The sequence below is a fragment of the Dasypus novemcinctus genome, chromosome 5 (genome assembly GCF_030445035.2).
Source record: "Dasypus novemcinctus isolate mDasNov1 chromosome 5, mDasNov1.1.hap2, whole genome shotgun sequence".
Lineage (NCBI taxonomy): Eukaryota > Metazoa > Chordata > Mammalia > Cingulata > Dasypodidae > Dasypus > Dasypus novemcinctus.
Genome location: NC_080677.1, coordinates 147,522,285 through 147,546,195, shown reverse-complemented (window position 1 = coordinate 147,546,195; position 23,911 = coordinate 147,522,285). Strand labels below are relative to the sequence as shown.

At 40.5% G+C, this 23,911-nt stretch overlaps 1 protein-coding gene across 1 annotated transcript; it reads left to right on the top strand.

Moving 5' to 3' along the window:
* The first annotated feature begins 318 nt into the window (after positions 1 to 318).
* Positions 319 to 9,304, top strand: KLF6 (KLF transcription factor 6). Its single transcript, XM_004476101.4, has 4 exons — positions 319 to 722; positions 3,617 to 4,190; positions 5,679 to 5,802; positions 6,263 to 9,304. Exons 1-4 carry the CDS (start codon positions 621 to 623, stop codon positions 6,312 to 6,314), a joined length of 852 nt encoding a protein of 283 aa, XP_004476158.1. The 5' UTR covers positions 319 to 620; the 3' UTR covers positions 6,315 to 9,304.
* Positions 9,305 to 23,911: the final 14,607 nt, after the last annotated feature.

Below are 23,911 nucleotides of genomic sequence, written 5' to 3'. Positions count from 1 at the left end.
GCAGCGCTACCACACAGTACCGACTCCTCCAGCAGCTCGCGAGCTCGCGTCTTATGTACCTTGCTAAAAATAGCCTGCGAGGCCGCCGACCAATCAGACCCGGGGAAATTTCGAATTGCACCAATAGGAAAGGCTGTGATGGAGAGGCTCGGTCACGCCAGGCGGGGCAGCTGTGTATTGCAGCCCGCGATTGGCTGAAACTGACATCATAGGCGCTCTGCTTCCAGGACGGGTAGGTAGTGATTGGGCTGCTCCGAGAGCCAGCGCAGAGCTAGTCACGTGGGGGGAGGGGAGAAGTGGGGGGAGCCAAGGCAGAAGGAGGAGGAGGAGGGAGGGGGAGAGGCTGGCAGAAGAGCTTTGAATAGGGAAGTTTTGCAGGGGTTACGTTTGCAGTCAGTTCAGTGTTTGCAAATATTGTGTAGGTTCCTGAGCGAGTCTCTGTGATCCAGGAGAATCCGAATTTGAGGCGTCTAATTGCTGTGCAGTTGAGTTGCATGAAACTTTCACCTCCTCTGCAGGAATTGACTCTTGCGATTTCGGGCGAGTTTTAAATCTCTCTGACTACAGACCACACACCTCCCTATTTTTACAGCAGAATTGTCTTTATTTTCCAACCCGACATGGATGTACTCCCAATGTGCAGCATCTTCCAGGAACTCCAGATTGTGCATGAAACTGGTTACTTCTCAGCGTTACCATCCCTGGAAGAATATTGGCAACAGGTAAATAGGGATTTTAATATACAAGGCGCTGAGTTTAAAAGTATGCCCAGTGTCCCTGGAACACTGAGGGAGGAGTGGATGGAGGAAAAAAAAAAAAAAAAGAAGGTTGTGTATGATTGGAGGTGTATTTTTCTTTTTTAATTGTTCGGGTAATTTTTAAAATAATTGTTTTAAATTTGAGTTTTAATGTCTCCGGTTCTGAAGGCACTTGAAACGGTATTTTACAACGTGAAGCGTAGTTGTCACTTAAGGAAAGCGGAGCAACGATTCGCTGTTCCGAGAGTGTTTTTGCTGTTTTGGATCTTTGAAACAGCAACCACCGGAGTGGAAAGCCAAACTCCTCAGCCTTGCTTTCGCTAGATCCCGTACCGAGCCCTTGGCAGAAGTTTTGTGCTTGTACCAGGTCCAAACTCCACAGCTGGATCTTGTCATATGAACTTGCGTTTATTGCCAAGGGATTTTTTTTTTTTAGGAGATTTTGTTTTTGTTTTGCCTTTCGGTGTTTGTACATATACTTTTTTTAATTAAAAAATTTGCCAGTGACAAATATGTCAGCTCTTTTTCTCTATGTCGTTTTCAGTTTCTTTTCCCTCTTTGGAATTCTTAAGATTTGTCTAGATGTGCCTTATTTTTCTTACCTGCTTCTCTTGTTGACCAGAAGAGGGAAAAAAAAAAAATGTTTGCACAACCAGTGGCTTGTCAGTCATATGACAATGAGCCTGTCCTAATTGCTTCAAGTCAGGCTGGGAAGAAGAACCTCGGTTTCCGGCATTTTAGTGGAACTGGGTCTTTTTGGGTTTTTTTGCTTTGTTTTGTTTTGATTTTTGGCATTGGCAATTTGAGAAACTTCATTTTTCCCCCTCTTTAAATCAGTAGGACTGCCTTAGGGCAGAGACACTTGTCCCATTGTCTTTAAAAGATATCAGAACGGTTTGGTGCTGTCTCTCAGCCCTGCTGTGATGTTTGCTTTTTTGTCACAAAGTGAATTACAGGATCAAATATATTCTGTTGGTTTCAAAGCCTAGAAAGCTTTTAAGACAGATGAAATGCAAAGTGTTGCAACCTTCACACGCAGCTTAATTGTTCACTATCCTCTTTTGCCTTACTCTTCCCCTCCCCCCCCCCTTTTCCGCCTCAAAGACGCTGCTCCCTAGTACGTGATTGAAATTGATCTAAGTAGTTTCCTTCAGGCATTTGGGATTTGGGCAAAAAGCCAGGCTTGGCTCCTGGTTGCCTTCAGAGGCATTTAAACTCACCGAGAGCTTCCTTCTGGTCCCTAGTGTTCATCTACATAATGGAGATTTTAAATTAGCCAGATTATTAAAGTTTAACAAGATCTCAATAAATGTGCTTTCATTTTTCTTGGGAACATCCATAAATTATATTGCTGTATCTCTTCAGAAGACTTTAGTATGCATTGTGACTCTAGTATGCATCTAATTTTAGGTGTAAGGTGAAAACAATCATTATTTTTTCCCCCTTGCTTGCTCATATGTGACAAGTCTATGGGGAGGGGAAGATGATATGCTATATTATAAGAGAAGGCATATTGCTGAGTAAGAGTGAGCTCTTCCAATAGGCTCTGCTTAAAGCAAGGAAGATTATCTGTCCTGAAAGTGATTTGCTTAAAAAAAAAAAAAAAAGCGCAGAGTTTGGTGCAGAAATTTAAATCTGGAATTGCCAGTAGTAATGACAACCGTAAATGGACATAGCGACAACTAGTCCTAGTGGAAATAAGGGAAGAAATAATTGAATCCTAAACTGTTTCCTACCGTTTTTCTTTTCCAGTGGCTAGAAAGTTTGAAATGGTGGGGAGAGGGGATGCTGATCTCGGCAGTTGTAGCTTCTTGAAAGGTTGGTTGTGGGGGCTGGGGAGGGGGCAAACTCTGTACATGACACACTGCATGTATATTTGAAAACCGAGTACTTTTTTGGCTGTTGGTCAGAATTTCAAAAGGAAGTCTCTCGTTTGGCATTGCGTGAAAGAAATAGAGTGATGACTCATACAGTTGTACTCTTGGCCAGTAGATAAAGTTCTTGTTCATTGTGGGACTCCCAGCAGGACCATGGAGTAATTTCCCCTCTCGCATCCTTTACAATAGCATATGGCTATTCTGGAATGATTTCTCCACTCTTGTTGTCGAAGCTCCTTGTTTTTCTCCAACCGCTGGAGAAGTAATTAAAGTTTTGTGGTGTGCATGGCCCTGCACTTGGAAATGGCATTCTTTGAAAGCCTCATAGGTCTCTGAAACACAGGAAATGGGTGGTTTATCTGCAACTCCATTGATGTCCCTGAATACAGATTGTCAGCTAGCTGCTGTCTTGCTTGGAGCGTGGCATTGTGCTGTCAGCTCTGTTTTCAAGGGAGTCTGTCAGACCACATTGCGTGCAGTGCAGCCTTTCTGTCCTGTCGTGTGAATGTGTGTCAGCATGTGGAGGGTGATGGCTTTGACTTTCTTTAATAAAGGTGGTTCTTGAGAATGTCAGCTAGTCTGATGAAACCTGTTGGGGGTGTATGTGTGTGAGGCTCCTTTTCTTTGTGTGGTTTACAGGGAGACTCATTAGAAATCTCAACACTGGTAACGGATAGAAACTGGCTCAGTGATCAACTGGCAAAGTGATCAATCATTTTGGTCTTTAGTCCAATATTTGGGAAGCCCAGAGAGGTTTCACCCTCTGGCTTTTCCTTCTGAAAGCTTACCCATTCCTACAGGACATTTCTTCTAACTTTAATAAAGACCCAAATTATTAATTATTATCAGGGTTTGCCCCCACGTGGATATTGCCACAGTTTATTTGTTCTCTCAGTCCTGCATGTTTTTGGGAATGTGCTTTCTGTTCCATTGTCAGCTCTTGTAACTGGCATGTCCCCTGTTTTGGTTCCTTTTGCACAGACCTGCCTAGAGTTGGAACGTTATCTCCAGAGTGAACCCTGCTATGTGTCAGCATCAGAAATCAAATTTGACAGTCAGGAAGATCTGTGGACCAAAATCATTCTGGCTCGGGAGAAAAAGGAGGAATCCGAACTGAAGATTTCTTCTAGTCCTCAAGAGGACACTCTAATCAGCCCGAGTTTTAGTTACAACTTAGAGACCAACAGCTTAAACTCGGATGTGAGCAGTGAATCATCTGACAGCTCGGAAGAACTTTCACCTACTACTAAATTTACCTCCGATCCAATAGGCGAAGTTCTAGTCACTTCAGGAAATTTGAGCTGCTCTGTCACTTCCACACCTCCTTCTTCTCCAGAACTGAGCAGAGAAGCTTCTCAACTGTGGAACTGTATCCCAGGTGAATTGAATTCACCGGGTAAAATTCGAAGTGGGACTGTGGGAAAGCCTGGTGACAAGGGCAGTGGCGACGCCTCTCCAGATGGCAGACGGAGGGTCCATCGGTGCCACTTCAATGGCTGCAGAAAAGTTTACACCAAAAGCTCCCATTTGAAAGCACATCAGCGCACTCACACAGGTCAGTAACCCCATGTGCCCCAAAGGCGCCGGGGCCACTGGTGCTGAATCCCCCATGGCGGTGTTGTCACTGAATTACACAAGCCCTGGGTGAGAGCCCAGAGCTTTGAATGATGCCATCATACCGGAGCCTTACCAGTATTCAACACCGCACTTCCTCATCCTTCCCACAAAAGAACTGGATCTTTTTGGAGTACAGAGTAGAATCTTAAAGACTGGACATTTGTGTCGGATGAATGGTTAACACTTTCAGAGTAAACAAGAGAGAGGCTAAATCACATTCTCCCTCTATACTCGACCCACCTCCACCCATTCCGACAATCCAGTAACCATTCAGCCATTTTACATGGATATATTGTTTTGAGAGGCCTTTTTTTTTTTTTTTTTCTTTTTTTTTTAATGAGATGCAAGGGTCAAGACAGGGGGTCTCTTGAGTAGGTAATATGGAGACCACTCGTGTTTAGAAGAGTAGTGTGAGGCCTGAGTGTGGCTGATAGTCTGTAAACACCAGGATCGATCCGTGGGTATTTATTGAGAATATCTCTGTGCATAAGACTGTATATTATGCAGCCTTTGTTTTCTGATACTGCTTGTTTAAAAAATTCTTAATAAAGCACAACATAGATAAGTTCCATTTTAAAAATGCCATGGTAGTCTCTAGGGTAATTGACTAGGAATCACAGACATTTTAGAACTGGAAAAGCTCCCTGAGATCAACCCATTCAAACTCTTTAACTTAGAAATAATGAAAACAGATTGATGGGAGATCAAATCAGAGCCCTAAAATGGGTCGATGGCAGTGATGAAATCAGGACCCAGGTATTCTATAAACTAGGCCAGCATCGTCCCAACCTCACACTCTAGGACTGGTTTTTACAATTTTTTTATTCTCTCAGATAGCACCTTTATTGAATTTACATTTATACTTTGACCAAGACTTGAAGTTTATTTGGACATTTGCTTGCCCTCTTGAAAGTTATTTCAAGCCCTTGGAACGGGGTTTCACAGAAACTCATGACTTTGGTTTTGGAGAAATGTAGAATGTCCCAGAGGAAACTACAAAGACTCATTCCACAGGGAAGTGAGTAAGAAACAAAATAAGCACTTGCAAGACACTGTTTCCATGGAGAAGGCAATAAAGCCCTGCCCTTGACAAGGTTGTCAGTCCAGTAGGCCGACACATCATCTCAGAAGTATTTTGCTATTCTGAGTAATTGTCATTCTTACATGTTGACTTTGATTACGGTAATGTCAGTTTTGCCAAACCTGGGGTCACTTTTATAACACTGAGTGTATGGGGGCTAGGTTGGACAAGAGCTCGTGCTCTATTATTCTGAGGTGCTGTCCTCATTGAAGTGCTTAAGGTTTCTTCCTCTGAACTTGTTGATGAATTCATTTGCATACTGCTGTTTGCTTGTTGTCGTAATGCCCGTATTCTCTCCCTGTGCCAGTGAAGTCATGGCTAAATTGTCATGTGTTTTCTTTATAGGAGAAAAGCCTTACAGATGCTCATGGGAAGGATGTGAATGGCGTTTTGCAAGAAGTGATGAGTTAACCAGACACTTCAGAAAGCACACTGGTGCCAAGCCTTTTAAATGTTCTCATTGTGACAGGTATGTGACCGAAGAGTCTACTTGAAGAGATGCATGCATGCACACTACAACCAGACTATAGGAGGCACAGAAGAAATGTTTGAAGGAAGGCAGGCTTTTTCTTTTTAAAAAGGTCTCTAGTATGGTCATTTTCCAAGTTAGGAAGAATTGTAGCCTGAGAATAAAGTAATTCCATTGCTATCTTTTAAAGACTGGCCTTTCCAGTTTTCAAATTTGAAGGTTACGATTCTCCAAAGCACTCCCCGACTGCTGATTTGCTGCCTCCTTAATTCATATTTCTATATGAGGAAATGTCCACTCCCTGGGAAAAAAAAAATCATAATGGTTCAGATTCGAGTCTCACCTTGCCTTCAAGCGGGGGTTAGGGTGAGGCAGTATGGTGGCACGAGGTGGCTGGTCTATAAAACAGCCAAATGATATAAACCTCACTTCCCTTTTTTTGCCTCTTCAACTCTTGCAGGTGTTTTTCCAGGTCTGATCACCTGGCCCTTCACATGAAGAGGCACCTCTGAGAGAGGAGAGAGGTGAATCCTGTAGGCTAAAAGGCTTCAAGGCTGAGAAACGGCCTTAGAAGAAGGGATGCGTGTTCCAGCCAAAGCATGCCATTTTGCACCCTACCCAGTTGCCTCCAGGACCTCGCCTTGGAAGGTCTTTCGAGGGCTAAAAAGTCATGTAAGAAGCGGCATAGCAACCATGGTGCATGATGTTTGGGTGATCCTGGACTCGTCGCTGGTCCCTGGCCTTCTGAGTGGCTCCTAAGCCACTGCCGTGAGCATGTGCACTGAGAATGTTAATGGTTGGGTTGACTGTGTGTTGAGGATCTATTACTGACTGTGTGGTGAGGCAGACTTTTGTTCCCTTGTGGTAGCCAAACTGCAAGTGACAGAACAAAGTCGTTTGAATGTTCTGTGTGTGAGGAGTATACCATGAGATGAGATGACCACCAACCACTTCCTGGGAGGGTATCTGCACCTTAGAGAAAAAGGAAAAAAAAAAAGAAAAAAAAAAAATAGAAGGAAAAATATGGAGGGCGGGGGTGGGACGTCAGGACCCCAGAGTGGCGAGTAAATGTGGGGAGGGGGAGCCCCTTTCCTGTGTGAGAGGAGCTTTTGGTGTCTGGTGCAGCTATTAAACGTGCAATGTGTCAAGTAGCTTGTTTTACTTGCTACAGAGCTCATTTGTATTCCATTGTATAAGCTGTGTATTTACAACTATAACACAATTATACCTTTTCCTTATAATACAAAAGTCATGCATGGTTCTGGGGAGCTTATATGCTTTTCCATTTTTAAATCAGGACTGCAATTTTGATTCCAGTTAATGAGCAGCTAATATACAGTTTGTCTACAGTGATTCCCAGCCTTTGTGGCCTGGCAATACATGATTTTTCTTTCCCCCCCTTCGATTTTGTAACACTCCCCTTCCAGAAAGGTTTGGGCAGCATAGACTTATTTTTTCAGTGCTTTTGAATTTGAATGAACTTTTTGAAAAATTTCGTGATGCCCTTTGAAGAAATTGGACCCATGTTGGGGTGTCAGAAAGTCAGGGTTGGGAATTGCTGGTCTAATGTTACATTCGATTGAGAACCTAAAATTTTTCTCAGTTGGGTGGATAAAACCACTAAAGCTTAGAAACTGTTTTCTCATGCAGCTACGTTTCTCTTATTTATGCCTTGAGGACTAATTTCTGGTTTCTAGCTGTTCATGCACTGTTGACCTTAATAATCGTGCCTTATGCAAGTGACCCCTATATGGGGGGTCTCATACAGGGGTATGGGTGATGCATGCTTTATTAAGGCTCTTTTCTCACCTGGCATTGTACTGTATCAATGTATAATACAGAAAGAAAAAAAAATCTCTTTAAGGTCCTCCTTTACAAAGACAAATAGAGAGATGAAAACTCCCTTAACATATCAGTATTTGTTCAATATTTTAGACAACTTGACTGTCAGTGTTAAAATGAAAAAGACATCATAATTGAAAAATCTGACCAACTCTGCCACCGTGAGACCTTCGTATAGACCTTGCACAACAATTGTATAGATAACACACCTGGCTGTATTTAATATGTACCATTTTCACACATATTAAAGATACAGAAGTATTAAAAAAAACAATGTTAATGTATTTGCTTAAAAGGCACAAGTTTCACATAATCTATCTAGCTCTTTGTTGGTGATAGAGAAAGTATACTACTTTTTTTAAAAAGTGGGCGGAATTCTTGTGTATGTATATTTGTGTGTATAATATGTGTATGTGTGTGTATATATATATATAGATAGATAATATATAAATATTTTTTTTAAGGAGAAATTAGAATGTTTAGCTAGGAAATTCCACAGCCTGGGAAGAAATACTTCAAAATGGCCATAAAGGAGGTAAAAAGGAAAACCTACAATCTAACTTTTATAGAGGCTTTGCCTTTAATCTAACAATTTGTTAAAGATTTTCTTGGCATTGAATCTATTCCAGACTGCTGCCTTTGGTATGTCATCATTGGCATGTCTGGAATTAGGGTACCTTTGACCATTAAAAAATGGCATGGATGGAATACTGGCACGCTGATTGGACTCAAACACACTAGGATTTTGATTTTGAATTTCAACCTTATTAAAAGAGCTAACATAACAGTAACCTAGTTACAGGGATTCTTTTTTAGAATACTTTTTATGCAGATGAAGCTATTTTTTCCAGCATGTAGATTCTCCCGGTTTTTCAAACAAGTAATTTCCCTAAATTGGCATCCCGCAGCATGGACAGCTGATATTTCATCCAGCTGTTGGCCTGTGGGTGTGGATCTTTTCTTTATATATATATATACATATGAGTCTGGCTGTGCTGGTATTTTGTTTGATCTTCCTGGAAATGAGCAATGATGAAAGCTCACATAACTGGTTTTTTTTGTTTTTTGTTTTTTTAATCTGGTCTGATGAATACATCTATCTAAATAGTTCATTTCATTTAGCTGAAGGGGAAAATGCACTTTTCTTTTGGCAATTCAAAACCCAGGCATTTGATTTGCTGGGTTTTGGAAAACTCCTTTTTTGGCCATGCTGTGTGCTTAGCCATAACAATTCCATTAAGCAAGAAGGTAAACAAAAGACAAAAAAAAAAAAGGAAAGAAAAAAACCTGCACTGGCTTGTCTCGCTTACGAAATACCATCACAGTTGTTTGAACGGGTGGGGCTGGGTGCCACATATGTCAATGCCTGTAATTTTCATAATAAGCAAGTACATACATAAAGAAGTACATTCTGTTCAGGTGATAACTGAGCCTCAATCAAGCAGAAACTTTTTGCTTGAAATAAAGAAAAAAAATTTCTATTAGTGAAATTTCTTTTTTTTTTTCTTTTTGAAGCACCCTGTTATCTAAAGAATCTTTGTAAGATTTTTGTAAAATTTTGTTTTACAAGATTTTATTTGAAATTGTTTTTTGCAAGATTGTTATATTTCTGTATGAATGTATTTTTTATTGGAATAACATAAAAGAATTCTTATCAGCACCTCGTGTCTGGTGGTTTTTTGGGGGGCGGGGGCGGGGGGAGGGTTGTTGAAACAAATTCCTGCTGTGTTAATCACTCGGGCTTCCTAGTCGGGAAATCTCCATTGTGCAACTCTGAGAGCAGTTTGCCTATCTCACATGTCCCTTCCTCTCAGCTTACCAAGGCCCGGTCCTCCGAACTAAAGTGAAAGGAGCCCAGGTTGCTCTCTACCCGGCGCAATGAATACTCTTCTCCCAAGACTGACAAAAACAACCGCTGGGCGTTTGGCGGTGACAGGAAAACACTTGCTGTTTTTTATCTTCCTGTCACTCAAGCCCGAGAAATATATTACAGAGGCATCCGCACAATGAGAAACTCGAATTCATCCCTTTCGCCACTGCCCGGAAAGCACGGGCTCGGCCAGGCGGGCTCCGGCGAAACGAGGGCGGGCTCTCCTCAGCGGCCTCGGCTCCTCAGGGCTCTCCTGCTGGCGCTCACCTCAGGACGCTGCGGGCAGTGGCCGAGGCAGTGAGGGGGAGCCTCCCGGGCAGCCATTCCTAGTCCCACAGTCTTCCCTGGTTAGCAGCAAAACGGGGCAACGAGTCGAGGATTATTTATAACCTGATGAGATGTTTTCAGTATCTTTTTTTTTTTCAGCGCAATCGAATGCATAAAACGCAAAGTCTCTTTCAAAATAAAATAGGCAGCTTTTTGCTTTTGAGAACATTCCAGAGGAGTAGCTTTAGATCCTGAGCAGTCTGTTTCCCCTTACTGTGTGGAATGGTGGGAACGGATCCATCTACCCATGAGAAGTTAATTTTCAGATTATCTTGCGCTAATAAATAGTGACAGGGTAAAATCTGTGCGTGCTTTCTGGAGGAAGAGTGCTTTTGGGCCAGCAGGAGGTTCCATAGGAATGAGTTCCTTAGCGCCGCTCTTAGTTTGACAGTAAAGGAAGTTCATTAGTGGAGATTAAAGTGCTCACTCCTTTTCTGGATTTTCCCCTTATCTTAACTTAGCTGAATTTGAGGAGTTTACATTAGTTGCTTTTAATTTTATAACTGGGGAGGGGAAGTTGAAATGCCTCCCCAGATAAGGAATTTAAGTAATTTTCTTTCTATAACTGCTGTAAAAATATCAGCCATTTGAAAGGAGCTGTGGTGTGGGAGGGTGCAGGAAGCCGATTAAATTTTTGCCAGGATTCCTGGGTGTGTTGTGTTCTGAAGCACATGTCAGGATGACTAATAGTTGAATTGCCCTGACTGTACAGTCTAAATAAAGGATTGATAATACATTCTCAGCTACTATTAAGACTTGACCACTTGGTCATGCAAAGACTATGTTGAACAGCAAAGTTATGCTCAGATAAGGCTGTTAGGAGAACTGTTGTGCAAGGAATACACGGCAAACCTATGGTATTAATAGACATGTAACCAAATTTCAAGCTCCTTAGCATATATTTTGAAATCTAGCTAAAAGAAAGGAGAGGAGTGGATGTAGCTCTGTGGTTGAGTGCCTCCTTCCCATGTCCTGGATTCAATCCCCAGTACGTCAAAAGAAAAGAAAAAAAGAAAGGAAATGTTCTAGTTCTAACCAGCGGTGTGATTTTGGACAATTTGCCTAGCTACAACGGGTCTCAATTTTCTTATTTCTAAAATGGTTTGGGCCAGATCACATGTATCTAAAATTTTATATAGCACTACAATTCTGTGGTCCGTGAGTATAGGGTGGACTTCAAATTACATGTTCACCATCTTCAAAATGCTCTGCCTAGGATCTAGAAAGCCTTCTCTTGTGCTACAGTAAAAAGTATTGTTGGAAGATAATTGCTCTAGCTTGGAATGGAAAATGGAAAGTTCTCATACTGTCCTCTACCTCTTTAATTATAGTTAAGCTTTTCAGGCATTTGGTTGTTTATAGCATACCATTTTTTATTTTAAAAAAATATCCTTTTAAAAGTGTTATTTTAGCTAAAGAGGATCCAAAGTCTCCCGCGTTCCCAAAGTTCACCCAGTCCTTTCTCATTTCAAAGTTGACCTGTGAGTCCAAGGCAATGGAGGCAAATATACCTTTATATATTTTAGTCACTACAGAAAAAGAAGACAGCTTTTGTAAGTAATTCCTTTTTCATTGTTGTGAATCATATGCTGCCACAAGCTATTTGTTAAAGAAATCTCCTCCCCAAACTGAATTATTCCCCTCAGTAAACTTGATGATGATGATGTCTTTGGTATTAATGACGATGATATCTCATACTTCTTGGGCCTTCATCAAGGAAACCAAGGCTTTGAGGCTTCAGAGAGGTTAAGCCACTACCCTGAAGTCATTCAGCTAGGAAGCAGCAGGCTCAGCATTCAATCCAGGTCTCTCTGACAACAAAGACCTTGTTTTTAATCACCACCCTACATAGGTTCTATCTAGCCCAACCTCTCAGAGAGGTTTCAGTTAGTTTTATAGATTTGCTCTAAAATGACTTTACATTTATGAAATGGAAAAATAACTTCCTTACAAAGCAGAAGTACCAAAGCTATAAAATGTGCTGTAATCCTGGGAAAACAAAAGTAACCATTTTGAATTGCTTTCAAGATATGAGACAGATGGCACGTATTTATTTTTAATGTTTAAGAAGATAGAGAAAGCAATTGGGGATGTGACATCCTGCATTAATTGGCACGAATCACCTAATGTACATAGTTAAGATACAAAGAGAGGAAAATGAGGTCCATGCATCACACAAATGAGGCAATACAACAAAGTGTATTTAACTAAATTTATTTTATAACAAGGTCTTTCTGTTTCACTCTAAGTAATTTTAATGGGAATTCTCTAAACGTCTGCGAATGAAAAGAGACAAAGAGGTAAACAAATCTGGGTACCACATGTCCTGATAGAGGCCAAGCTGGTTGGGGTAGTCACAGCAGTATCTTCGATAAAAGAGATTTAACTAGAATGTTCATTATCACTTATTAGTCCCTCTAAACTCCAGTTGCTAAACCTTTTATTTATTTCCCTTTACATAATCTGTGCAAACACAAACAAAAAGGTAACATATGATCTCTGGAATTGTTCCTTAAATTAAGAATCCTCAACGAGCCTTCAATGCAAATCTGCCATAGACAAGCAATTATTAGCTTAAAAAAAAAAAAAAGCTTAGATGCTTAGATAATGGAAAACTGGTCACCATGCCACATGCAATTTTTCTTCTTTAAGATTTGTACTTTTTAGATGACAAAGCACATTTATCAGTGACTTGCAGATATCAATTGAGCATAGCTCTGTTCCCCTTGATTTCTTGTTTCACATTACCACGTTTCATTTGGTTGTGCAAGATTTGCTTCCAGACGTGCAAGATATTTAATGACATGCAATGACATTATCAGTGAACTCACTATAAATCCAGACAGCATTATGTGGGTATCATTGGCGTTGGTGAGGAGGAGAGAGTAGGAGGGCCCTTGGGTAGTTAAGGTAGCAGCGAAGTGCAGCGTTCCACATCTTCCTTCAGACAGAAATTTGAAAAATCCGTCACTATTCTTCTCTAGCTTCCCTTGTACAATTTATCATCCTCCTAAAATATGTTCTTTTTCTCATAAGTTCAAAAGCTAGATCAAGCCAGCTTACCATAAGACATACGTACATATGTATTTATTTAAATTTAAACAATTTAACTCTTCATGGTAGAATTGCCTTTGGGAAAAATTCAAATATGTAAATTAAAAGTAGATGAGAGAGAGCCTTAGTGTTCAGCTACAGATTTTAAAGCACTGAACTCTACAAATCCAACTTTAAAAATTTATTTTTCATCATGCCTTGCCCAAAAATGGAGACGAGGGTAAAGGAGCTACTGGAGGATTTGGGCAAAAGGTCATCAGAAAAGCCCAGCATCATCAAGTTGCTCATAGCCATATCCCTTAGGTCTGAAAAGAGATGCAGCAAGAAAGATGAATGGAGACCTTGATGAGCAAAGCAGTAGCACATGAGGAGAGTGGGATAGGGCATGGTGTCTTATCTTTGGGGTTTTGGGGGCTTTTCCAATTTGTGATGCAACTCAAATGGGTCCTCAATTTCAGTATGTGAAGAGGAGGAAACTATGGGAACAGATTCCAGTCATATTCTCCACTTTAAGAGAAAGGTTTATGGGATTTCAGAGAGGAAGGTGTGCCATTTAAGAATGTATTATAATGACCAATCCGGGGCAGCTGAAAATGACACAACAGGGCCAGAAAGTGGGGAAGTTGTTTCCCCAGCACCCTGTAGCCCTTCCTTTAGGCTGTGAGTTTCCTCAGATTCTTTTAATGGTTACAAAACCTGGGAGTTACTGGTTTTTTAAGGGAATGCTAATAACTATATTTGCAAAGAATATTTACTCTATTATGGACTCAGGAAATCTATGGTGAAAAAATCATAAATGGTGGCCTCCTACATGTAAGTCACTAATTTCTGACTTTGTGATCATTACAAAAACTCAGTTTTATCTTTTTCTCATTGATAGAATGGGAATCATGGGAAAACCTTTCAGGATTGTGGAAAGATTAGAGAGCAGGTATTTAGTAAAGAACCAGTACTTGGCCTGGTACATGACAAATGGTCAAGAGTTGAACAGTAGTGTTCCTGTGGTGACCATGTAGTTCTTTATCCAAAAAATAAGCCTTGCTCTTCCCATTTAATTTATTTAAAGGTGGATTTTTAAAAAATAGTCTTATGAAAAGTTCACTTATGCTTAGTTTCCACAACATAATTTTCCAGTAAATTCAGTGAAGGGCAAGCTTAGATTACTACACTGTAATTTTATGATCAGTAAAGTAGTTTCCTCTTGCAATACTTGCTGCGCTACTGAAATCTTGCAGGAAGGAAGTTCTGCAAATCTTTGAGTAAAACACTTTCCTGTCAAAAGCCATGAACATACTGACCAATGTCAGAATTGAATTGACCAACAGATTCAGTGAGTTCAGTTCACTGTGGTTTTGACTAAGGACAAAGAACACAGAAGCCCAGTTGCTATCGCAGTTTTTATGAGCAGCTGTAAATCCCAAGGTTGGTCTAATTCTCCTGAGTAAAGTCACCTCTGCTTAAATCACTACTAAACGGATGCCTCATCCTGGTCCTCTGGAATTGTTATGTTATTTAAATCATTATGTTCTTTCCAATTAAAAAATGAAGTCTATACATGGAGTACCTCATATGTCACAAGGTATCAGTCTTTGTCAGAAATGAATTCAATTTGGCTTAGGTTTTGTCCAATTAAATCCTTAGGCTTATATTCAGACACACTAGTTGGTTTATTTTCTTTAGTCTATGTGGTTTTTAATTAATTTTTGTTTATTATTTCCACCACCTTTTTTCCTACTTAGTATAACACCCAGGGATATGCATTCTGTGCCTTCATTATCCTAAGTGGAAATAAAATGCCATGTATTTGCGGGGGTGGTGGTTGTTTTTTTTTGGTGTTGTTCGCATTTATTTGTTTGTAAAATAGTCTCACTAGCATTTTTCTTTCAACAAATAAGCACTTAGTTTGATTCTGATGCAGGTGGGCACACACACTGAGTGACTGAGAAAGACCAATGTGTCATTTGGTCCTCCCGATTGCCCCGTGGTAAGTAAGGCAGCTGTTATTATTCTCATTTTGCAGAGGAGGAAACTGAGACACAGTCAATTATGGTGCACAAATAGTGAGAGCCAGAGCCAGCAATACACCTAACCCATCTCTTTTAACTACCATAATATGCTATGTTTAACTCTGGGTTGATTTCTAGAATTAGATACTATAAAAGTAGCAGGGGCCCCTTTATAAAATTTGCAGCAGAACCAAACCTCTGCTGGTCTTGCCCATGTCCACCTTCTCCACCAACCCACAATTAAACTCCATGCAAACCAGCGATAACAATCCTGGAGAAAATCTGCATTTCATTCATTCATCTCTTCAACAAAGACTTAGTAGGGACCTGCTCTGTGACAGGCCCTGGGCTAGAAACCTTTCTATCTCTTTTTGGATGTGGCTACTAGAGAAGCGCAGGATCAAATCTGACATGGCGTCTAGACCCTTCTCTTCAAGCCGTAACTCATATACTTATCTCTTCCCAGAAGCCTTCCAGGCCACTCCAGCCCTCAGGGAGTCTCTTTGTTCTGAATGTTTGTGCTTTGCTTTTTACTAGGCTTTATTTGATACTTAATGTAAGATACCTTATATTTATTCTTTTGTAACCCACAAGCTAGAGAGCTAGTGCTTTAAAAGCCAACGTGGGTCTGTGTCCCCAGCACACATCGCAGTGTTGTGTCAAAGCCTGCGATCAAGAACTGTTTTCTCCCATAGACAGTGATGGTGCAGGGAGGGTTCCTCTGTGTGCCAGTCCACGGCACGCAAGGCCATCACTTTCATAAGCCCTTCTGACTTAGGTATGGTTGGCTCAGATAAGGAGTCACCAGAGCCATTGATTGGGGCCTTAGTTCTGCCTTCCCTGCTCAAGAATTATGCCTGAGAGAATAAAGTGGCCAGAGGGATGTCCTCACTTCTGCCTAAGTCTTGGTGTTTCCACCCCCAAATACTCTAACTTCAGGGTAGCCCTGTGCAGTGCACAGACAGAATTTGTTTTAATTTCCAATGTGCAGGAGTTGAATAGTAATGACGGCATGTCTGACACATCCTTCCCAAGGTGTAACAAGCTTTCAGAGATGGATGGAAACAGCCCTGCAAGTGTCAGCTTAGTCATTCTCTCCGGGGCATCCCATTTCACTCCCCTCATCCTCGATTGCCTGCCTCTTCTCAGGGCTTCCTTCTCTGCAGCCCTGCATGTGGTGCCCTGGCATGGGATTTACCTTGCTCTCTGCCTTCCTGGAGTATGTGTTCCTTGAGGGCAGAGACCGGTGTGCATATTTTTAAATCTCTGAATTCTCAGCACCTGGTTTAGTAATCTAACCTATGGTAGGTATTTCATAAATGTTTGTTGATTGGGTGGATGAAAGAAAGAATTGCCAACAGCATGGATAAATCAGTTCTAAAGATGATTTCTAAATCAAACACAGCAGCTCATTTGCTCCAAACTCTTAGACCTCTTCCCTGGTAGGTCTTTTGACTAGAGGGACTCACAAGAGATAAATGATATGTTCTCTCCCTCTCTCCTCTTTAACTTTAGATGGAGCTGATAAAGTTATTGAAAATATAAAGTAGTTGAAGACCAGAGGAAAATGATGCTGGAAATCTACAAATCTGTCAAATAGTTTCTGCATAATAAAAAATTAGCCCCAGCTGTCTCCCCTTGTGCAATATCACCTGCATGTGTTCTTGTTCTTTCAACTTAAAATTGATTAAAAAGATTTACCCTTAATTTGACAGATGCACTGAATATTTCACATATGTCTGAAAGTAGTTGCTCAGGAAAATGGGAAAATGAAACTTATTAAATCATATTCTGTGCCTGTCATTAAAATTTAAATAATCAAGGGTTTTTTTTTTGACACATTACGTCTAAATTAAATATAAAACCTTTTAAATTCTGGATATGATTCTTTTGTACATGAAGAATAAATTGGGTATTCCCAGGTGACTAGTTAAAATGCCTACAAATCCCAAACCATCTCTTTTTCAAAGTACTGCCTCTTTCCTGCTTTTTATTTGAGAGCCAATTGATGTTTATTTTACTACATTAAAACAGATTGGGTGTCTTTTTCTTCAAGGTCAAATGGATTATTAAGCTGTCACTACTTATCATGTATTCATTTTATGCAGGACATTGCAAAGTACATGTAGTCTTTTTCTAGTTAAAGGTAACATGATTCAGTGAGGGTTTGAGACTGAAAAAATTGAGTTCAAATCCCTACCTCATTCTATCTGCAAAACGTGAGCAGATTGCTTAAGCTCTCTGAGGCTGTTTTTTCACCTACACAATGGAATCTCCTCAGAGGGTTTCTGTAAGTATTAAATGAAATATCTTATGGAAAACTGCCTGATACAGTTCCTAATACCTATTAAATGCTTAATAAATGGGATCTTTCTCCATGTTTCTCCAGGTAAGTTGTTTTTTCTCAAGTCCCTTTGATAGAAATTACTTTCTCACATGACATCAAGCCCTTTATTTACTTTTTGCCTTTCAATCAATTTTTGTGTTGTTTTAGAGAGAAATATCCTTCCAGGATATCTTGGTAAGAATTAAAATGTCCTGGAGCCTGAAGGCCTGGGATCTAACCTCATTTTTCACCTCTTGCTGTGTGATGTTGGCCAAGATACTCTACTTCTCTGAGATAAAAATCCATGACTTTCTAAATTCCTAAGACTGACATACAGCTCTAAAAATATGCTATAGATCAAAACATTTGAATGGTAAAATATTGTTCAGATATTATGCTGCTGTTTTTAAACCTTTTTCTTCTTCAGTTTTCTGATTTCTAAAATTGGAGATAATAATAGTAAACAGGCCAAGTTATTGTTAGGATTAGAAATGCAAGGGAATTAGCATAGCACCTAATACTAAGGTGGCAGATATATATAACAGTCCACTGGGACTTGGATTATTATTTTACTTCCTCCTTTATCAAACAGGAATAATAACAATTAAAGAAAACCCTCTCTGGAGTTTTGTAGAGCTGTAGGTCTCATAGATAAGGAAACCCTTGAAGTCATAAGCAGTGTATATAGATGATGTCATTTTGGGTACAAACTGAGTTCTCAGCTGTTTGCAGGATGTGCCTGTATTTTGCCATCAGTGCTAGGGCTCCCTCCCTCCCAGTAGCTTACCCTGAATCAAATGACAGAGAGAAATTAGGATTACTTCAATTGGGCACCAAGGCAGCCCTCTGCCTCCCATCTCACAGGAGAGAGCTGCTGCAGTTTCCCTTGCTGGATATGCATGTAATGAAGACAGTATTCATCTTTACTTAATGATCAGTCATGGTTTCTATTATCAGCAAACTAATGAGAATTCTCTTCTTATAAGGAGGGAGAAGTATTGCAGGCAGAAGAAAACTAACCTAAGATAATTGCATTACTAAGCATTAATTGAATTTAGTGGTGGCCAAATTGTTTTGAAATGATCAAGCCACTCATCAACTTGCATATTTCGGGAATCCAGGGTGGGCCGCCTGTGCGCTCTGTTGTCATTGTTCAGATTAGCCTTTGCTATGGTTTGGGGATGGAGAAAACATTGGAGGCAACATGACCTTGGAACACAAGGGCAACAGAACAGCAACCCCAACTCCTTTATCACCTTCTCCTAAAATCAAGTAACAACATCACCAGTGACAAGAGCAAGAGAAAGTAATCATTTTTGGTGTGCACAGATCACAAACAATGTTTTCCCCTACAACAAATATGTGGTTTATTAATTCTTTTCTAGCCCGAATAGCCTTTCTGCATCCTCTGCCAGTGCTGAGGCCTGCACTAATGACCTTTCATCGCATTTTCCACAAGCGCAGTGGATTTACCAGCCCCACCAAGTCTTACATCCTGCAAAGACAAATGCAGTGGAAAAGGCCTGAACGAAAGGAACTGTTCTAGAACCAAACAGATCTGGATCCCATGAGCAGCTTGGGAGCTTTCCAACTGCGTGACCTTGTACATGTTACTTAACCTCTGGGAACTTCAACCTCCTTATCTCTAAAATACGAATAGTAACGTATATGTCTCAGGTTTATTGGGAACATTAAAGTACCCAGAGTACTTAGCATAAGAGCTGACACATAAAATCAGCAACAGCCTAAAGCCTCCACATTAGATTCATGGAGCCCAGGATGCCCTTGCCTGGAAAGGCTAGAGAGAAGGAATTCAGCTCTTGGCAGGTGCTCAAAACCCAAGCAGACAGAGTTGTCTGCCAACACAGCTTCGGTTTCCAGTTCAAACCTGAGTGGTAATATCTCATAGATATGGAACTTGAGGCTGTTCAAATATTGTATCTAACTCCTATAGAACTTAGACTCATTATTAAAAAGGCCACACTGAATAGGTTCTTTTCAGTCCGTGGACCAATTTCAGCACCACAATTTACCTTCCACTGCCTCTTATTGTCCCTGCATCGGACTCTGCATCTTAAATGTGTTACGTCATTTAATCTTACATAATAAGGCCATGATGTTAGTGTCTGACTTGAGAATAGAATCCAGGTCTCCTGGCTCCTGGTGCTGTTTGCTTCCTACTGAATTGCATCCCTCATCATCATCAAGCATTAGGTGAGAAGGCAGATCCCGCAACACACCTTCTGTTCACTTGGAAACCAAAGAAATCATATGTGGGAGATGGAGACTGGGTGGGAACAGATTCCAGCTCAGATTTGTGATCTCTCTTGCCACTCTTTCTATCTTACACCTTTATTTACACCCCTGCCCCCCTCCAACAACAAAAACAAAGCTGTCCTCTTCTTGTACTTTATATATATCCTGCAGACCAGCTACTATGACTGATGGAAGAATAGTGATTATGTATGAATTATCCTTTGAGTTGGATATCAAACAAGCTGGTAAATCCTTTGTTCAACTAGTAGATTTTTGTCTTGATCACAGACCATTAGTGATCTTCAGGCAATGCATGGCTGTTTGGATTTTACGAGTATGTAAAATTTATTTTCACACTGCGTCGCTGAGCTCAAACAACAGTTTCATACGCTGTTGTGTGTTGTGGCAGGAACCATTAAGTAAAGCAACAATTAGCCTTTGGTCCTGGAATGTTAGCAGAAGAAATAATCATTTGCTAAAGAGTTCTTTCTACATCAGGGTTTGGATATCTGCTGCTAACCTACTTAGTCCAAGCAACAGTTTAGATTTCTGTTTCTCCTTTATAGTCTGAGCTAGATGTTAAGTTTTCCAAGGCCAAGAACTGTGTCTGGAAGGATCAAGATGCGTAGTGTGCTTGCAGCAGCGCTGAGAACCACCCATCTTATTTATGCTTCATGAGAAAAATATCTCTGCTTGATGTCTGTCATGATGACTTGAGATTTTGCTTTACCTCTCCACACTTGTGAGGCATTCAACAGAAAGACTTCTCTTTCAGGATAGGATAATTCACTTCTTAGTTTGATTTATATGCTGCCCCTCCCCACAACTATGTTAGTCAAGCTAAATACCACCAGACTGGGGACATCTTCAATGATGCATCAACAAGCACTTGGGTGAATTTCAGAAAACTGCACAAAAGAGACACAAACGCTATGGGCTTTTGTTGATTTAGGGTTGGTAGATTTAGGAAATATTCTTGTGCGGTTAAACAAACTTAAAGTCTCTGGTGAAGATACTGCCTTTTCTTTTCTCATCAGCAAATCTGAAAAGTCACTTTTGAGCACCACGTGTCTGCACATTAATGTTTATTGAGTTAATGTTGGCTGGCTCCTGATAGAGATTATTCAAGGGGGAATGGGAAAGGTGTTAGGAGGAGCCAGTGTAGTTGATGGTTAAAATGAAACCAAATCCAAATAACAGAAGAGAAATAAGCAATAACAAAAATGAACCTTTTCTTCCTGCAGGCTGCAAGGAGAGTTCATTTGCTGATGTTCCTGCTTCTTAGTCATTTTCTTGCAGTGAACACTTAGGCATTTTGAAGATTATCTCATTTTATTTTCCTTAAAATCCTGTCAGGACCATAATTATTGTCTCTGTTTTAGAATGAAGGTCCCCTAAGGCTCAAACAAAACCAATATCACCCAACTAGAAGCAAGACCATAATCTAAACTCTTTTATTTGACTAACATGCCCATGATCCTTACAGACTGCAGATTAATTGGGGTTTTAGTCAGTCTCACCGAGAGCAGAAATTTATCAAGGAGCAGCTGTCAAGGTGAAGGAGAGGATTCTATGCACGATCACTGAGAAAGGATGCAATGATTCATTTCTCCTGGGCTTCTACCCCAAGATCTCCTGTGAGTCAGAAGATGGGCATCTAGGGCGGGGCAGTCTAGGAGAAACCTGGACTTTCATTGCCCATTCATACCTGTTCTGGGAAAATCTATGAGGCCTTGGAAATGACGGTGTGACACATTTCACCAGGACTTAATTTCCTATGCCAGTGCACAAAAAGAAACCACACCCTTAACCGTATAGAAGTAGAAATGACCCAGATGAGACTCCCTGAAGAAATGCAAGGAGTGTCCAAGTAAAACTGGATTGTGAGATGATAACTCATCTGTGGGAGGCAGAATGGGGTAATAGAATTCCTTGGTACCTGAGAACTGAGTTCGAACCCTAATTGCCATGTGGCTGTGAGTGAATCACTCAAAATCTCTGTAAGCCATTAAGTTCAAAGCCTGTGAAGAAAGGCCAATACCTTCCTCACACACACACAAAAATAATAAAATAAGATAAAATAAAATAGACATTTAGCAAATAATTCCTTTTCCTTTCAAATTTAGGGATTTACTTTTTCTCGGGGGTAAGAAAAAAGTGATCTGGGAAAGACTATTAAGGAGATTGGTAAATAGACATGTGGCAAATTTGCTGGAAGTGTTCAAACAAAACCATAGCATCACTCATGAACTAAGCTATAAGATATTTAATTTAGTTTTTTAGAATTATATGTGCCTGTGTGGAATAAACATAGAAAATTACTACTATGCTTTATTAATATTTCTTAAGACTGTATTTACTAGCCCTTCAGAGTAATTTTGTTGATTTTTATATTGATAGCTAATATGTGTGGCTTATATAGTATTCACAAATGCTATTTTATTCCCATAGCTATTACCATGAAGTAAATATTATTATCCTTATTTTCCAGAGAGTTTGTTACTTGCCCAAGGATTCTCAGAGTGTCAGTCAATTCTACTGCAACATGTGCTTCTGGTAACACACACAACACTCTGGTCAAGTATAAAGGAATGCTGCTCGCCTTCCAGTGACCTTCAATTAAAAAACTGTATAAGAAAATATAATTATAGCATTCCATAAATACTCAGGTACAATTAATAATGACTGTTTATTAAAATATATTGGCATGTTGTGATGTATATTTTACATGATGTGTTCGTAACAAAGTCTGAGATTTGGAAGTTCCTTCTCATTTGAAAAATCTTCCATTTTCCTATGTTCTCAAAGGAAGGGACATCAAATGAACAAAAAAGCTTCAATGAGACTGTGGTTTATATGGAGCATGTCAGTGGGAATGTCATATGTAAATTTCAGATGCCAACTCTTCAGTTGTTTCCCATCCCTAAAGTGGGACCTAGGTGTAATTCTTTTTTTTTTTTTTTTTTTTTTTTTTTTTTTAATTTTTTTATTTTTTATTGACTTTGTAATAATATTACATTAAAAATATATATGTGAGGTCCCATTCAACCCCACCCCCCCACCCCCCCTCTCCCCCCCCCCAACAACACTCGTTCCCATCATCATGACACATCCATTGGATTTGGTAAGTACATCTTTGGGCACCTCTGCACCTCATATACATTGGTTCACATCATGGCCCATACTCTCCTCTATTCCATCATGTAGGCCCTGTGAGGATTTACAATGTCCGGTGATTACCTCTGAAGCACCATCCAGGGCAGCTCCATGTCCCGAAGACGCCTCCACCTCTCATCTCTTCCTGCCTTTCCCCATACCCTTTGTCCATTATGTCCACTTTTCCCAATCCAATGCCACCTCTTCTATGTGGACACTGGATTGGTTGTGTCCATTGCACCTTTATGTCAAGAGGAGGCTCAGATTCCACCTGGATGCTGGATGCAATCCTCCCATTTTCAGTTGTAATCACTCTAGGCTCCATGGTGTGGTGGTTGTCCTTCTTCACCTCCATCTTAGCTGAGTGTGGTAAGTCCAATAAATCAGATTGTAGGTGCTGGAGTCTGTTGAGGCTCAGGATCTGGCTATTACATTGTCAGTCCAGAGATTCAAATCCCCTAAATATATCTTAAACCCCAACATTAACTGCACCTCCAGCACATTAGCATGAAAGTCTTATGAAGGGAGATCCCATCTGAGTCCAGATTCATCCCACATAAACACCATTTCCAAAGAGGGGCCATCTGCCCTGGTAGTTAACCCCATCGGCCATGACCATAACTCCCATGGGTCTCTTTAGCCCTCAAAGGAACCAATATCTGGGGGTTGTATCTGCTTTATTTGTCTCTCTGACTCTGCTCAGTTGTGCATGAGGGCAAACCTTCTGCCAGCCTCCAGACTCTTTTTTAGAAACTCGTAGCCATATAAACTCATTTCTCCTTTCCATTTCCCCCTTACTTTAGGTCAAACAGCATTTTAAAGTCATGGTATTTTATGTAGACATGGATATTCTGCTGATCCGCATTGAACCTTCCGTATAAGGTCATTTTCCAGTTGCATCATCAGTTGGTAGTTGATAGTGGTCCCTCGTTGCCAGGGAGGCTCATCCCCGGGTGTCATGTCCCACGCTGGGGGGAAGGCATTGCATTTACATGCTGAGTTTGGCTTCGAGACTGGCCACATTTGAGTAACATGAAGGCTGACAGAAGGAAATTCCCAGGCACAAAGTTGCTCTAGGCCTTGTTATTATTTTGGGTTTATCAGCTCACAAGCATAGTCATTAGTATCAGGGGCTCACTGTTGAACCCTCACTCCCTCCCGGTCCCCACCACTGTACCTGGGAGACTGTCGCTGCTCCCCTAGGGCTAGGTGTAATTCTTAAAGCAGTGGAACTTAATTGTTAGCATTAAATAGAACACTGAAAGCTAAGGA

Bases quoted from the DNA above. Each gene is read 5' to 3' on its own strand.
- KLF6 (XM_004476101.4), top strand. From the start codon at position 621: ATGGATGTACTCCCAATGTGCAGCATCTTCCAGGAACTCCAGATTGTG. The intron at 723-3,616 runs GTAAATAGGGAT...CCTTTTGCACAG, and splicing joins TGGAAGAATATTGGCAACAG to ACCTGCCTAGAGTTGGAACG. The intron at 4,191-5,678 runs GTCAGTAACCCC...TTTTCTTTATAG, and splicing joins ACATCAGCGCACTCACACAG to GAGAAAAGCCTTACAGATGC.